The 17337-nt window shown below is 36.4% G+C and overlaps 4 protein-coding genes across 4 annotated transcripts; all 4 read left to right on the top strand.

The window, feature by feature from the left end:
- The first annotated feature begins 390 nt into the window (after positions 1 to 390).
- Positions 391 to 1130, top strand: LOC145126375 (uncharacterized). Its single transcript, XM_079061753.1, has 3 exons — positions 391 to 469; positions 533 to 835; positions 937 to 1130. The coding sequence occupies exons 1-3, from the start codon at positions 391 to 393 to the stop codon at positions 1128 to 1130; spliced, it is 576 nt and encodes a 191-aa protein (XP_078917879.1).
- A 48-nt stretch (positions 1131 to 1178) lies between these two features.
- LOC145126374 (uncharacterized) lies at positions 1179 to 4511 on the top strand. The gene is made up of 3 exons (XM_079061752.1): positions 1179 to 2011; positions 2183 to 2610; positions 4291 to 4511. Exons 1-3 carry the CDS (start codon positions 1179 to 1181, stop codon positions 4509 to 4511), a joined length of 1482 nt encoding a protein of 493 aa, XP_078917878.1.
- A 5473-nt stretch (positions 4512 to 9984) lies between these two features.
- LOC145126373 (uncharacterized) lies at positions 9985 to 11895 on the top strand. Its single transcript, XM_079061751.1, has 2 exons — positions 9985 to 10918; positions 11876 to 11895. Exons 1-2 carry the CDS (start codon positions 9985 to 9987, stop codon positions 11893 to 11895), a joined length of 954 nt encoding a protein of 317 aa, XP_078917877.1.
- A 2732-nt stretch (positions 11896 to 14627) lies between these two features.
- Positions 14628 to 16554, top strand: LOC145126372 (uncharacterized). Its single transcript, XM_079061750.1, has 3 exons — positions 14628 to 15170; positions 15755 to 16066; positions 16159 to 16554. The coding sequence occupies exons 1-3, from the start codon at positions 14628 to 14630 to the stop codon at positions 16552 to 16554; spliced, it is 1251 nt and encodes a 416-aa protein (XP_078917876.1).
- Positions 16555 to 17337: the final 783 nt, after the last annotated feature.

The following is a 17337-nucleotide window of genomic DNA, read 5'->3' as shown; positions in this document are numbered from 1 at the left end:
TCAGAAACCATAGTGTTTAAAGAATCAAATTATGTTTATGTTTGTAAAATTGTAGAGATGAAGTCTAAACAACCATCCGGTAGTCAAAAACGTAAAATAAATAAATAAATAAATAAAAATAAAAAAATAAAAAAAACTAGATGAAGAAAAGAGAAGGCTGACGCCGCTGCTCTAGATAAGTTTATCCATAGACAACCTATTGAAGAGCATGTTGAAGAGCACATTGAAGAGCATGTGGAAGAGCAAGAGCATATAGAAGTATAAGAGGCAGAAAAGCAAGAGCCCGTTAAAGAACTTGTTGATATATATGATCCAAGAAGGTGGGAAAAACTTAATTCTTAGGAGATTAAACTTTTGGTCCAGAAAGGCCCTAAAAGAGATAATAGTATTATGTATGGTCCCTACGATAAATTTGATAGTCGGTTTTCTGCAGCTTTATATACAAGAGCTTTACCAAATTTGGAGAAGGGTGATAGAGAATGACTAGTATATTCAAAAGAGCTAGATACAGTATTTTGTTTCTGTTGTAAAGTGTTTAGAAAAGGGATTTCAAAAGGTAAATTGGATGGTGAAGGTTATGCAGATTGGCACCATGTTACCACTAGGGTTAAAGAACACGAAATTTCATTGAATCATCTTACAAATAAGAATAAGTGGTTTGATATGCGTAAAAGATTGAACTTGAATGAAACAATTGATAAAGTTCAATACGATCAATTCAATAAAGAACGAGATTACTGGAAACAAGTCCTTTTGAGAATCATTGCAGTAGTGAAGTTTCTTGCTAAATATAATTTAGCATTTCGTGGATCCAATGAAAAGTTGTATAAAAAAGGTAACTATAAATTGTAATTTTTTTGTTCTAATTCCACAAAATACTTTTTTGTTAATTATTATGACTGATTTCACTTCTTATTTGTTAATTGTATTTAATAGGTAACGGAAATTTTTTGGGTGTCATTGAAATGTTGGAAGAGTTTGACCCGGTTATCAAAGAGCATGTGTGGCGGATCACAAGTGATGGGCTTCATGTGCATTATCTTGGCCACTTAATCCAAAACGAACTAATATATTTGCTAGCTCAAGAAATTAAAAAAGAACTTATCAAGAAGATAAAGGAAGCAAAGTAATACTCAATCATACTTGATTGTACTCCCGATTCAAGTCACCATGAGCAGATGACTATAATAGTGAGGTATTTAACGTTATCATATAATTCGGTTACTGTCGAGGAGTCCTTTTTAGGTTTTTTGAATGTTGATGATACCTCTGGAAAAGGACTATTTGATATTACACTTGAGGAGTTAAAGTCTCTTGGTCTTGAAATTGATGATATGCGTGGTCAAGGCTATGATAATGGAGCAAACATGAAAGGAAAACACCAAGGAGAGCAAAAGAGATTTTTAGATATAAATCCTAGAGCATTTTACACTCCTTGTGGTTGCCATTCTCTTAATCTAACGTTATGTGATATGGCTAACAAGTGTGTTAAAGGAAAAAACTTTTTTGGATTCATTCAACGCATTTATACTATCTTTGCAAATTCTACTAAGAGGTGGGAAATTTTGAAAGATAATGTTAAAGCTTGGAGTCTTAAGTCATTGTGTCGAACTCGTTGGGAAAGTCGGGTTAATAGTGTAAAGGCTATTAAACTTCAACTTGTGGATGTACGGGAAGCTTTACTTCAAGTTGGAGAAAAAGATAATGAGGCTGCAATTGCAAGTGAAGCAACCTCACTAGTAGAAAAAGAACTTGGTGACTCTGAATTTTTGGTATCAGCTGTTATTTGGTATGAAGTACTAAACCATGTGAATATTGTGAGTAAGAAGTTACAATCAAAGGATATGCATCTTGATAATGCTATTACAGAAATAAACAAATTGATTGGGTACTTCAAGAATTATAGAGAAACTGGTTTTTCAAAAGCGATTGTTGAAGCTAAGGAGATTGCTATTGAATTGGGTATTGATCCAATATTTCCACAAAAGCGTTTGATTGAAAGGAAAAGAAGGTTTGATAAGAGTTCAACTAGCGAAGAAGTTTCATTTACACCTGAAGAGAATTTTAGAGTCAATTATTTCTTATTCATTGTTGATCAAGCTATTTCTTCTCTTGAGACAAGATTTGAATAATTCAAAGAGTATGACAAAGTATTTGGTTTTTTATTTCCACATAATTTAAGGGGAATTGAAGATAAAGATCTTAAGTCGTATTGTCATCATCTTGAAAAAGCACTCAAGTTTGAAGAAAGATCGGATATTGATGCCGAGGAACTTTATACGGAGTTGAAATTATTTGAGACATTGGAAACCAATGAATTTAGCAACCCTATAGATGTTTTGAAGTTTTTGAAAGAGCTTGATTATTACCCAAATGCAAGTATTGCATATAGAATATTGTTGACTATTCCAATAACGGTTGCATCTGCAGAAAAGAGTTTTTCAAAATTGAAGTTTGTGAAATCTTACTTACGCTCCACAATGACACAAGAAAGACTTAGCGGTTTGGCAATGATATCTATCGAGAACGAAATCTTAGAGAGTATAGACTATGAAGAGTTGATCAACCAATTTGCAATAAAGAATGCTAGGACAGCTTCACGGATCGTCGGTTAGCTGTTAGGATATGTAATTACTCATTAAAATACTATGATTTTGCTTTGTTTATTGCTATAAAATTTATCGTCATTTTAATAAAAATATTAGTTTATGTAAGTTAATTTGTTACACCTTAAGGCCTAAGAGCCTTTTTTATCCATCTCGTCATGGACATTTGAATCCTCAGAACCGGCCCTGCTTTTAACTATTAGTATTTATTTAAGCTTGTAGTTTTTTTTATTAATGAAATGATATTTTAATTACTAGTTTCATATTTTTTTAATTGTTTTTTTATTAGTTTCCTGTATTTGAATCATTTGAATAAAAAAGGCGTGGGATGAGAAAAATGAAAAATGTGATTATGTTCGTGGTTAAACGATTTAATGTAACGGGAAGATGGAATATATATATATATATATATATATATATATATATATATATATATATATATATAGAGAGAGAGAGAGAGAGAGGAAGGATCATTTGAGAACTCATAGTTTCCCGAGAACTTGAGAACTAAAAGTGGAGCGTTGGATAAAACAAAAGGATGGCCAAGATGCATTGTGGCATTTTTGTAAATACATAGACAAAATAAGACAGGGCGGTATGTTTTTAAAATGAATCAGGGGCATTTTAGGAATCAAATATCTCTTTTAATTCCCCAGATTAAATATCTCATTTGCGTCTCTCTCTCTCTCTCTCTCTCTCTCTCTCTCTCTCTCTTTCTTTCTCTCTCTCTCTCTCTCTCTCTCTCTCACTCACGTCGTCTTCTTCACTGATTCACCCATCTGCCCTAGATCGACCTCAATCACCATCGGTTTCAATCATCGAGTCTGCCGATCTTCCCTTAAAATCACCATCGTCTCCACCACATTGATCTTAGTTCTGTTCATACACAAAATCGTAACCCTAAAATCATCAGGTTACATGATCCGCCATTAATGAAATCAAGAAGGTAGTAAAGGTGCCTTTCCAGATCCAAATTGGATCAACAAAATGTGCGTTGTGCATCTCCGAGCTAGGCATCCGTGGATCACTAAAACGAAATGTATGATGTGCATCTCTGAACTAATCACCGTTAAGAATCCATGGTCCCCTCCGACAATCATCACCCCATCAGTTGATCGCCTTCCTCATCGCCTCCGTTCCGTCTCCATCGATCGAACTTGTTTCCGATCAGATCTGGAAGAGGAGATTAACAAAATGAACTCTAGTGGTTGACAATGGAATTCGTTCCAATGTACGGATATTCGCACAACACAGGTTCTAATTTTTCATTTTATTTTAATTCCGCCATTAGTATATATATGATTTTACACTTCAGAATTACCTATTCTGATTATGTTCTTGTTTGAATTGAATTTTTTTTGTCTTAGAGTTATGATGCAAAAACATGCTTTGATTGATGTAAAATCTAAAATCATCGAACAATCCAGGCTTCATTGTGGCAATTATCAACAATATGAAGGTGCGATTTAGCATTCAAGGATTCGGTTTTCTTGAAACATTCATCGGTCAGAGGTAACTAATATTATTCCATCTCAATTTTGTGGTTAAGCTTGTTTTTATTTAGTGTCATATTAGTTGCGAATTTGAGAATTATAGTGTTATTAATAGTTAATAGTTAATAGTAATAATAATACCATGGAAATTAATCTCTGAAGTGTAATTTTTTGTTGTTGACCTTCAACAGCAGCCATTGATGATGCAGCTTCTCTTCCTAAAATTGCCATGTTGGATTTGAAAAGAAAGTTGGAAAAAGAAGGTGCTTTTGAATTTGGTAGTTTGCCTAATAATGTCATATTAGTTGGCCACTCTATGGGTGGTTTTGTTGCTAGAGCTACAGTTGTGCACCCTAATTTGATAAAGTCATCAGTTAAAATTGTTCTTACTTTATTAACTCCACATCAATGATTTTCTTGGACTTTCTGATTATCATTGTATCCATAATTGTGATGTAATTTTCTTTACTCTTGCTTCAAGTCACCCCTCATTGCATTTCATCCTTCATTGATTCAAAAAGAGTTGAATGGTACAATTTCCATATCATAATGTACAACCTCTGCACATCCACGATTTTGTCTAGATTTGAACTAATATATTGTTCCTTCATCGGTCTAATCGAGGTGAATACAGTGTACAAAATGTGGGCATTCACTCAGCTTTGATGAACCTTATAAGCTCGTCTGATGACACTGTCAGGGCTTGGGATACTCGCTCTTACCAACAGGTTTCTTCTTTCATGTGTCTCTAACAATTTGATTCCTGATTTTGATGTTTTGAAATACAATTTTATTGTTTGATATATTCTTTTTTGTCTATATGCTAGTGATATTGGTTCTTATTTGATTTTGAAGGTGGTTTATTGTATATATCTAGGTTTGATTTGGATCTTTTACCTTGATTTTGTCCTGTATTTGTTAAAGTTTCTTTTAGAACCATTTAATATTATTTGATTTGATACTAATCCTAGAAATCTGTTACAAATGACATTTCAGCATCTGAACTTTTATCAACAGAGGCAATATGCAGGTATATAGTATTATTTAATTTGTTTTTGATTATTTGTTTGAAAAATATTTTTTCAAAATAACATTGTTTTATGGTAGGCTCCAGAAATAGAAATCACCCCAGCTCCAAATGCAATACTATCTCCAGAACCAATAAACAACCTGGAATGTGCAGGTATATAGGTACTAACTTGGTATCTATACATGTACATATTTTTTTCACATAGTTGTTTACTAACTTGGTATCTATACATATACATATTTTTTCACATACTAACTTGGTGATTCACTTGTGATTCACATATGAATTACATGTGATTCACATATGAATTACATGTGATTCACATATGAATTACATGTGATTCACATATGAATTACATGCGATTCACATGTAAATCACATATGAATCACATGTAACACACATGTAAATCACATATAAATCACATATGAATTACATGTGATTCACATGTAAATCACATATGAATTACATGTGATTTACATGAAATTCATATATGAATTACATGTGATTCACATGTAAATCACATATGAATTACATGTGATTCACATATGAATTACATGTGATTCGCATGTAAATCACATGTAATTCACATATGAATTACATGTGATTCACATGTAAATCACATATGAATTACATGTGATTCACATGTAAATCACATATGAATTACATGTGATTCACATATGAATTACATGTGATTCATGAAACATCCCAAAATACGACCTACAAATTTTCGTTTAATTAATAATTAAAATCATGCACTGAATATCATATCATAGAAATCGTACGTCAAATATCTCAAACCATAGAAAAATATCGTAATAAAACTGTATCAAACTGTATCGTCTCATATCAAAATAAACTGATCAAACTCCCAGGACTAAAACTGAAGCTGTGGTGTGTGCGATGCCATCATCCCGAGCTCTTCCCTTTACTTGCGGAAGTACCTGAAACAAAAACTGAAACTGTAAGCACAAAGCTTAGTGAGCTCCCCCAAACTACCACATACCATACAATAACATATAAGCAACTACTGGGCCTTGCCCACTGCATCGGACCGAAGTCCGGAAACTGCATCGGACCGAAGTCCGGAACTAACCAGGGCCTTGCCCTCTGCATCGAACCGAAGTCCGGAAACTGCATCGGACCGAAGTCCGGAACTAACCAGGGCCTTGCCCTCTGCATCGGACCGAAGTCCGAAAACTGCATCGGACCGAAATCCGGAACTGACTGAACATAGCATAACATAATCACAACTACTGGCATAAACACATATACTGCACACTGCATCAGACCGAATTCCGGAACACATAATCACAAATTCATGCTTGAATCACAAAGACATCAAGCACACTGAACTACTGCATCAGACCGAAATCTGGAACTACTGCTAACTAAACGGGCCGGCATTGTGGCCGTAGACCCGTTCCTACTGGAAGGAAACTCACCTCGTAACGCTGGCGGCTGAGGTGCTAAACCTGAGACTGTCTGACTGCTGCTCCGGAACTCCCAGGCTACAAATCCCATAAACACTGAATCAAATACTGATAACTACTCTCAGGGTAAAATGACTATTTTACCCCTGGTCAAAGTCAACTTCCTGGTCAAAGTCAACTTCCAGTTGACCGGACTCGCCGAGTTGGGCCGCCAACTCGCCGAGTCCCTTCCATCTGTTCAAGACCTTTGCTAGCTTCTACTCGTCGAGTTTGGCGAAGACCCGACGAGTTCTTCTTCGACACATTCATCGAGTCTAACTTCATCCGACTCGCCGAGTTGAAGAACAACTCGCCGAGTCTGAAGAACAACTCCCCGAGTTGAAGAACAACTCGCCGAGTTCCCAACATGCTATTACTACTCAGTCGATTCTAATCGATTCCAGTGCTTCCAAAACATAGATCTGAACTTCTAGGACTGGTTTTACACGTAAAGTTTCCAACTTTACGTGCATGCACAAGGGTATGAGGCTAAAATACCCAAACTCATCAAATACAAGCACTTAGGGTTTGGAACAAGGCCAAGATTGCATAAAGGTAGCTACTTTGAGCCCCTGGAGCTCAATGGTAATCAGATCTATAGTCTCCATCACAAGAAGAGCTCAAATCTCTAGTTTATATTGTAAAAAGCTTCCAAAAGAGGCATAAGCAAGCATAAAGAGGGTTTAATGGAGGAATAAGCAAGGTAATGACTTTATTACCAGAATATGAAGCAAATGAGGCCTAGAATCTGGGTCTCCTTCCTTTCCTTTGGACCTTCTCTCCTTCCTTCTCTTCTTCAACACCAAAATGCACACAAAACACACTAATTAGGAAAAACTCACTCAAACTTAATAATGGTGGGCTAAGGTTTACAGGGAGAGACGTTCTGAAGGTGATGGAGGCTGGGATGGGCTATAAGGACGTTTAAATAGGGTGCAAACCCTAAGGATTAGGGTTTCCTCCTGACTGGTCTACTCGTCGAGTCCAGGCGTGGACTCGCCGAGTAGATCACTTAGAACTCGCGTCCTACTCGACATCTACTCGGCGAGTTAGGGCTACAACTCGCCGAGTAGCTCTTCATAAAAGACATTTAATACGTTAAACACGTACCAGGAATGGGGCGTTACAATTCACATGTAAATCATATATGTATTTTTGTGACAGTTTTTGCATCAATCAGATTATTTTTAATTTTCTTGTAGATTTGGAAGAAATTGTGGTGAATATTGAAGAGGTGGAAAATGATAAATTGAAGAAAATATGGAAATATTGACATGAAGACATGAAAATGCTTTGAAATTTTGTAGCATTTTTTTGTTTTTATATTTTATATTGTATCGAATAAAATACTTATTGTATTGTGTTTATAGATTAGTAAATAAAATGAGTTTTCTTATGATTTTCTTACAAATATTATAGTATATGAAATATGCATATATGCATTTGTAAAAATATGCATAAATATACCAAAAATGTTGATTTTTTTGGTTAAAAAAATATAGTATTTTTTAAATATTCCAGTTTTTTTATTGATTTTTAAATGTTTTTAAAAAAATGCAGTTTTTTTTAAAAAAAATATTTTTTCAATTGTTTTTTCAAAAATTCATGTTTTCTATAAAAAACTAAAAAATCTGCATTTTTTTTAAAAAAAAACTGAAAAATACTATTTTAAAAAAAAACTGAAAAATACTATTTTTTAAAAAATCTGCAAAAAACTGAAAAAAAAATTTCAAAAATTCATGTTTTCTTTAAAAAATTAAAAAAATTTGCACTTAAAAAAAAACTGAAAAAAAATACTTTTTTTAAAAAAATCCGAAAATTTGATTTATTATGTAATTTTTTAGACATTTCTATTAATATGTAGAATAACACAAAAAATTAAACATTAAATGAAATCGATAAGATTACGATCATGCCCTTAATGAACTAGTTTTGATCTAACACTCCACTTTTAGTTATCGGGTTTTCGAAAAACTATGAGTTCTCAACCGATCTCAACCCCTATATATATATATATATATATATATATATATATATATATATATATATATATATATATATATATATATATATATAAAGATGATTAGATTTAAGGATATAATAGAAAAATAAAGAAAAATAATAATAATAATATAGACACCGTAAAAAATGAGAGATCGTCACCACTCTAAGTGCTTTTTTTTCAAGACATACCATGAACAAAAGAATATTATCCCCTTTATCATACGTTTAGGATTGCGACTCAATATCTATAAGTTTCTTTTATATTTTTTAGTTGGTAGTAATATATAATGTGAATATTAATTATTGCTTGAACACTTGCACACAAAAAGTTCTTGTAACAAATTTTTTTGATTCGTCATCTCAAGGTCCATTTTGTAACATCTGAAAGCTCTTTCGGGCCAAAGATGGTTTGCCATATCGTCGTCACCAAAAAGGTTGTTTAGGCCTTCAATTTTGATTTTACCTCAATTTCGGTTAATGTCTTTATTTTCTCTTAGTATGTTGTTTTTATGACAAGATATTTAATTTCCATTTTTTTTCAAAGTTTAACTAGTAGATTAATTAGAGAAATTTGATGTCAATTTTAATTTTCAGAATTTTTGTCGTACTTGTAAAATTTAGCTATCCTCTATATATAAGGTTCTTGTAAACTTTATGAGGTCCATGGAAATTAATAAAATTATCCCTTGTAATTTCTTAACATTTTCTGTGTTTGTACTTTCGTTCTGCATCACTAATCTCTCTTTCGGATGTCATACTTATTTGAAGTTTGACTTAACATATGTACTAATGAAAGAATCAAACGGATGTATACATTTTAGGTCGCCTTAATCTACATCATTTATGCAAAATGTGTTGTGTTTATAAACACAAAACGATGATAAATGGAGCTCATCATGTTCGTAAAAAATCAAAAACAGACTTTTAAGAATTAAAATATGATAAATAGATGGATCATGGATGGAGTGGCAAAGCTCCAAAGAATAAAATAAATGGTCCAATGTAAACACATGGCTTTGAATTTACCGATCCCCAAGTCTGTATTTTGTGAGCCCAATCCTCTCTGTCTTAAGAATATTGATCGTCCTTGTGAACTTCTACTTATAGGTGTTGACGAGAGCTAATTTTGGAGGAGGCAAAACTAACTCTGGATATTATTGAGAAGATCATATAACAATAGAAAATATTGTGTATAATTATTAGTCATATCCATTCCTTGTATAGCTCTTTCTTTCGTGGGTTTCCTATTGTATGTAGCCCTATATATGTATCTTGTGTATTTGTGAATAAAGTACAACATATTAGAATTCTCTGTGACATGGTATCAGAGCATACCCCATAGAAATTTCTCTATCCCTCGTATCCGAAACACTAAAAACATCATGTCCAGCAAAGAAATCCCTACCCCTGAAACCCGGATAGTTGTCCAAGATGCTCCGTTCCCAACAGGGATCATCTTGGATGACTCGAACTATCAGCTGTGGTCACAGTTGATGGAAATGCGAATATCGGCACGTAACAAGCAAGGGTTCCTTACCGGATCCTCCAAGAAACCAGAGACTGGTGAAAAACAAATCGAGAACTGGCTCATGGACAATAACAAAGTCAAGAGCTGGCTCATCGACTCAATGAGCCCCACGTTGATTCCAAAGTTCATTCGATTGAAGACTGCAAAGGAGATATGGGATGCAGTTGCGAAGACCTTTTATGATGGGACTGATGAGACCCAACTATTCGAACTAAACCGAAAGTCATTCAGCACCCGGCAGAATGGCCAGCCCCTTGCCACATACTACAACGAACTTATCGGTATCTTCCAAGAGATTGATACACGACTGATGGTCAAAGAAGATGACGTAACTCAGGTAGTATCCCTAAACAAATTACTAGGGCGTCTTCATGTGCATATTTTTCTAGCAGGCCTTGATGTGGAATTCAATCAAGCAAGGAGTGAGATACTGAGGAAAGACCCACCACTTGATCTTAAAGCATGTTATGCATTCGTACGGAAGGATCAAAGTCAGAGATCCGCCATGGATGAGAGCAAACCCGAATCGGATAGTATGGTCAACCTTGCAACCCGGAGCCGAATTGTGAAAGGAAAAAACCCGAACAACAAAAACTCAAATTTCGTATGTGCTCATTGTGGAGAAGAAGGGCACTCGAAACAAAAATGCTATGAGATCATAGGCTACCCAGAATGGTGGGATTTATCAAAGAAACCACGGAGGAAGGTAGGTCAAGCCAATGTAGCCACAACAAAAAACGACGAGACCACGTCGTTTGCAGCCCACACAGAATCACACGGCAATCATGGTATGTCAAACAACTCTAAAACTACGAATAATTCTTGGATTATTGACACAGGGGCGACAGATCACATGACCAATGATCCGAAAAAACTCACAACTCGAATTCTTCCAAAACAGTCCATGGTCAAAACTGCAAATGGAGGAGTTGCGGATGTTACATATTGTAACGCCCGTAGATCAGGGCTAGTCAATTTAGAGACGATAAGTGTCAAAAAATGACTTTTTGATGGAAGATTATTTAGAAGGAGTAATCTAGGGATGAGAGTGGGTCCAAACCCGGACCGGTGGACCCGGAAAACCCGGGAACCGGTTAACGAGATTTTTTAGGACCGGAAACCGGACCGGTATATAGGAACCGGTTCCGGTTCGGTTCCGGGTACGGTACCGGGTAAAGTGGGTCTAGAACCGGAAAACCCGGAAATATCAAAGTGGGTCAAATGGAACCGGGTAAAGTGGGTCTAAATCCGAAAAACCCGGGGAACCGGGTAAAGTGGGTCGAATGCATGTTTTAAAATTTCACAAAATACAAAAATAAAGCTGAGAAAAAAAAAATTCGCAGCTTTGATATCCCAACTTTGGGAGACTATAAATCAATGAATATGAAACCAAAAATGACAAAATTATAGTCTAAAATCATGCATAAACTCTATACTACACTTTGGTAAAAACCGCATGCTATTCCGACTTCAAACGAATTAAATATGCATGTTTTAAATCTATCACGAAATACAAAGAAAGCTGAAAAACATAAATTTTTCAGCTTTGATATCCTGACTTTGAGAGACTATAAGTCAATGAATAAACACCCAAAACTAAAAAAATTGTAGTCTAAAATCATGTACAAACTATAAACTACACTCTGGAAAAAACCTCATGTCAATCCGACTTCAAACGAATGAGATATGCATGTTTTAAAACTATCACAAAATATAAAAAAAACTGAAAAACATAAAATTTACAGCTTTGATATCCAAACTTTGAAAGACTATAAGTCAATGAATATAAACCCAAAAATGACAAAATTATAGTCTAAAATCATGTACAAACTATAAACTATACTTTGGAAAAAACCTCATTCCAATCCGACTTTAAACGAATGAGATATCCATGTTTTAAAACTATCACAGAATACAAAAAAAAGCTGAAAAATATAAAATTTCCAGCTTTGATATCCCGACTTTGAGAGACTATAAGTCAATGAATATAAACCCAAAAATGACAAAATTATAGTCTAAAATCATGTAAAAACTATAAACTATACTATGGAAAAAACCTCATGCCAATCCGACTTCAAACGAATGAGATATGCATGTTTTAAACTTTCCATAGAAACCGGTTCCGGCCCCTAAAACCGGTTCCGGTTCCTAACACGGTTCCGGTTCTTAAACCCGGTTTACCCGGACCCGAAGGACCCGAAACCTGGATTACCCGGAACCCGGATAGAGCCATTCTTTAAACCCGGGACCCGGACCAGTTTTACATATTCCGGTTCTAACGGTTCCGGTTCCGGTCCGATTCCGGTTCCGGTCCGGTTTTCCGGTTCTAAATCTCATCCCTAGAGTAATCTTAACTAAGTTGTAGTATATGTTACAAGGATTTCGTACATATAAAGAACGCCGAAATCCGAGTTATAACGAAGAAGTTATGACGTGTCGAAGTTTCGCGACAGAACCGGCACGACACAGGACGACGTAAATAGTGAATTTATGTTAGAGTGATATTTGGCCTTAGCGATATAAACAAAAGTCGTAGAGTTCGTTAAACCGAGAGCGTGCATAAAAAGAACGTCCAAATCTGACTTCGTATGAGGAAGTTATGATTTTTCTAAATTTCGACTTAGCAGTATGCCGCCCGAAACTCGAAATCGAGATCGAGTTATTTCTAGCCGAAACACTCTAAACAAGAATCGAAGATCTCGTTGATAGTAGTTCAACGGTAAAAAGACAGACGAAAACGGACGTCGGATGAAGAAGTTATGAATTTTTAACGGACATTTCCTGTCCCGGCCTGTTAAAAATATAATAATAAAAATAAAGTCAAGATTATCCGACGGAGTCTAAATGAAAGTTGTAGAGCTTAGTCTCACCTACACGTGGATATAAATAACGTCGAAAACGGAGCTCGTATGCGAAAGTTACGCAATTTTGAAGTTTGGTATGTCGGTGTACGCTAAGCGTAATGGAGTACGCCCAGCGTACCCATATGCATGAACTGAAATGGGCCACGTCGACCTGACCCAATACTCGAGGGCATGAGTTCGTAAGCGATGATGATTCCGGCCTGATCCGAAGCGTACGCCCAACGTAGAGCTTAGTACGCCCAGCGTACCGAGTACGCCCAACGTACTCCGAAATTACACCCAGCTTAAATCGAGTTTCAGCACCCTATAAATAGAATGCGAGGGCAGCCGATTCCTTTGCTCATTTTCTCTTCTCTCTCCCATTTTGCATCGATTTTCGTGCAAGAGATACCCCGAAGCCCCAGTATCATTCTCGAGCCCCGAAGCAAGTCCCAAAGCCCCGAAGATCCCGAGAAGTGAAATTTCCGAGCCAAAGCTCTGCCCGCCAGAAGCCCGGTTTTTATGAAGATCTCCCGGTTTCACTGAAGAATACTACTTCTACAAGCCGTAACGCTGTCCGATCATCCTCTGATCAAGTGAGTGTATAGTTACTTTCTTCTAACACATAAATATAAAGTATTAGCTATGAAATACGTGCTATGTGTTATATATTATTTGTCTATTTGAGATGGGCTTGGAATTGATGTTTTTATACGGGTGTTTAATGATTTAAACTGTGTAAGTATTTATATCTACGAGAATGTTGGGTAGAACATGGGTAGATGGAATAGTTGGTGTGTGATGAACGATGGTATTGAGTAAGCCTTGGTGACGATGTGACTTCGTGCCTATTTGATAAACCTTGGTGACGATGCGACTTTGTGCCTATTGAGTAAGCCTTGGAGACGATGTGACTTCGTGCCTAATGAGTAAGCCTTGATGACGATGCGACTTCGTGCCTATTGAGTAAGCTTTGGTGACGATGCGACTTCATGCCTATTTGATAAAACTTGGTGACGATGTGACTTCGTGCCTGTTGAGTAAACCTTGGTGACTATGGAGTTAGCGCCTGATAGCTATGGATTTAGTATTTGATAGATAAATTTTGGCAGCAATGAACTTCGTGCCAATTCCTTAGGTAAATCCTTAGGAATGAATGAATGAAGGATAATTGGTTCTTAGGGTAAAACCTTAAGAAATAAAGGAGATAATGGGGATGAGTATTTGGGTTGATTGTTTGATGATTGAATAATAAATGTATTATTGTGGGTTGAAAACCCTATATGCTCACCAGGCTCCCAAGCCTGACCCACTCAGTTTTCTTTGTATCACAGGTATCAATACGAAGACATATTTCACTGAGAGATTAAAGGAGATGTAAATCATTAGTGTAAATAAATGTAAGTTCTATTTATGCTTATGTGTCTGTATCGTAACATGACATCCCGAGATTTTGTTATATAATGAAAATACTTTTCTTTAAGAAATGCTTTGATAAATTCTTGTCATATTTTGTTTTGGGGACAAATTCCGCAACAGTTTTCTTTAAACGATTACTCTGATTTTAAAAACAAAGCATAAACAAATCGGTCTTTTCTGGCCGTGAAATTGGGGATGTCACACATATGAAGGATCTACTCAAGGTTCAAAAACAATGAACCTTGATACTGTTCTTTTTGTCCCCTCCTTATCATCAAATCTTCTTTCTATTAGCCAAATTATAGACAGATTAATCTGTTATGTAACTTTCTGGCCAACCAATTGTATATTTCAGGATATAGCGACTGATCGGATAATTGGCTATGGTATTAGGAAGGGAAATTCGTACTATCTTGAGGAAGAAAAACATGTCGCAGCACACAATACAGAAGCAAAACAAGAAACCAGATCACTGCCTTGGCTATGGCATCGTAGATTAGGGCATTTATCGTTTACTTATTTAAAAAAACTGAAACCGGATATTTTTTTGAATGAAAAACAATTTGAATTTAGTTGTGGTGTGTGTGAAATGGCCAAAAGTCATCGGGTTTCATATTTGCCGAGTGAGAAAAAAGTCGCTGTTCCATTCATGGTTGTACATAGCGATGTTTGGGGCCCCGCAAAAATTCCCACACCTAATGGTTATCGTTACTTTGTTACCTTTATTGACGAATGTACCCGTATGATTTGGATTGCTCTCTTAAAACACAAAGGAGAAGTATGTAACGCATTTCAGGAACCGTATGGGGTGGTAAAATCACAATATCAAAGTAACATTATGGTACTCCAATCCGATAACGGAGGCGAGTACATAAGTAAAGACATGGAGAGATTTTGCAAGGAAAAGCTAATTAGGCATTAAACTTCATGTGCAAATACACCACAACAAAACGGATTAGCGGAACGAAGAAATAAACAAATTTTGGAGATTGTTAGGGCTTCTTTATTCGACATGCAAGTCCCAAGGCAATACTGGGGTGAGGCGGTTCGGGCTGCTGCGTACATCATGAATCGAACTCCACCAAGAGTTATTAATTTTAAAACTCCCCTACAACAGTTGCTGAAATAATGAATGTTCCAATGGTTCTGAATCTCGAGCCACGTGTCTTTGGGTGTACGGCTTATGTGCATCAAAATACCGGAAAACTTGAACCGCGAGCATTCCGGTGCGTCTTTCTTGGATATGCAGAATTCAAGAAGGGCTATCGGTGTTATGATCCAAAGGAGAAGAAGATGTATGTCACTCGGGATGTTAAGTTCCATGAAAATATATCTTTTTTTTAACCCGGCTGCTTCCCTCAGGGGGAGATGATGCTGTCTAATGATGAAAGCATCCGTGAAGTGGTAACAGAAAACGAAACTGAAAGCTTAATAGATAGAACGGAAGGTGATAACAATAACGGGAACATGGATGAAGAAGGTGATAAACATAACAGGGACATGAATCAAGAAACTGACGAAGATGTGAACTCACCTCAAGATAGTACATCAGACCCGATCCCAACAACTGTGGAGCCAGATCCGAATCCATCGCAAGGTATATCACCTACTCCTATATCTGTTACTCTTGACCAGGATGTTACACAGGAAGAAACTATCGAAACTAGGTATCCCGTAAAAATCGGGGGGTCCCCAAGAAACAGTACCAACCAGAACTTAAGTCAGGGTCCAAGTACCCTATTAATAATTACGTCTCCTCCCATAAGTTGGAAAAACCACAAAGAACCATGATAGAAGAGCTGTCAACGGTAATTATTCCAAAGAATATACATGATGCTTTAAAGGACTCGAGATGGAGAAAGGCCGTAAACGATGAGATGGATGCCTTGCAACGGAGTGGTACGTGGGATGTAGTCTCGAGGCCCCAAGGAAAAAAGATGGTAGGGTGCCGGTGGATCTTCACAGTTAAATTGAATGCTGAAGGAAAGATTGAAAGGTATAAAGCAAGACTCGTCGCGAAAGGTTATACGCATAAATATGGGATAGACTATGGTGATACGTTTGCTCCAGTGGCAAAAATTAATACTATTCGAATTCTCATATCGATTGCTGCTAATAAGAACTGGCTGTTACATCAGTTTGATGTAAAAACGCATTCCTAAATGGCACACTAGAGGAGGAAGTATATATGGATCCACCACCTGGAATAAATTGTGGAGATAAAGTAAGCAAGTTAAAGAAAGCACTGTACGGTCTGAAACAATCTCCCCGGGCCTGGTTTGGGCGTTTTTCCAACTTCATGAAGACCGTGGGGTATAAACAGAGCGATGCTGACCACACGCTTTTTGTGAAGATACAGGTAAAAAAATGACGGCTCTAATAGTTTACGTAGATGATATGGTAGTAACTGGCAACGATCCTGATGAAATAAAAAGGCTACAGACGGTTTTGGCTACTGAGTTCGAGCTGAAGGATCTTGGTCAGTTGAGATATTTTTTGGGTATTGAAGTTGCAAGATCGCAACGTGGTATTACTATGTGTCAACGAAAGTATGTACTAGATCTTCTAGCAAAAACCGGCATGGTTGACTGTCAGCCAGTAGAAACGCCGATTGAAATAAACCATGGTTTAACTTTACAAACGGCTCAAGTACCCGCAAATAAAGAAAGATACCAAAAACTAGTTGAGAAATTAATCTACTTAGCTCACACACGTCCAGACATAGCATATGCAGTGAGTGTCGTAAGCAGATTCATGCATGCACCTAATGAAGATCACATGAAGGCGGTATACAGAATTCTTCGTTATCTTAAATCGTGTCCTGGAAAGGGATTATTTTTTGGAAAGAGTGACAGTCAAGGTGTTCACGGGTATACAGACGGAGATTGGGCCGGAGATAAGTCAGACGGGAAGTCTACCTCAGGTTACTTCACATATGTATAGGA

Source organism: Lactuca virosa, chromosome 7 (genome assembly GCF_052849685.1).
Source record: "Lactuca virosa cultivar CGN04683 chromosome 7, Lactuca_virosa_CGN04683_v6, whole genome shotgun sequence".
NCBI classification, from domain to species: domain Eukaryota; kingdom Viridiplantae; phylum Streptophyta; class Magnoliopsida; order Asterales; family Asteraceae; genus Lactuca; species Lactuca virosa.
Note: the sequence above shows the minus strand (reverse complement) of the source record. Positions and strands in the feature narration are given on the sequence as shown.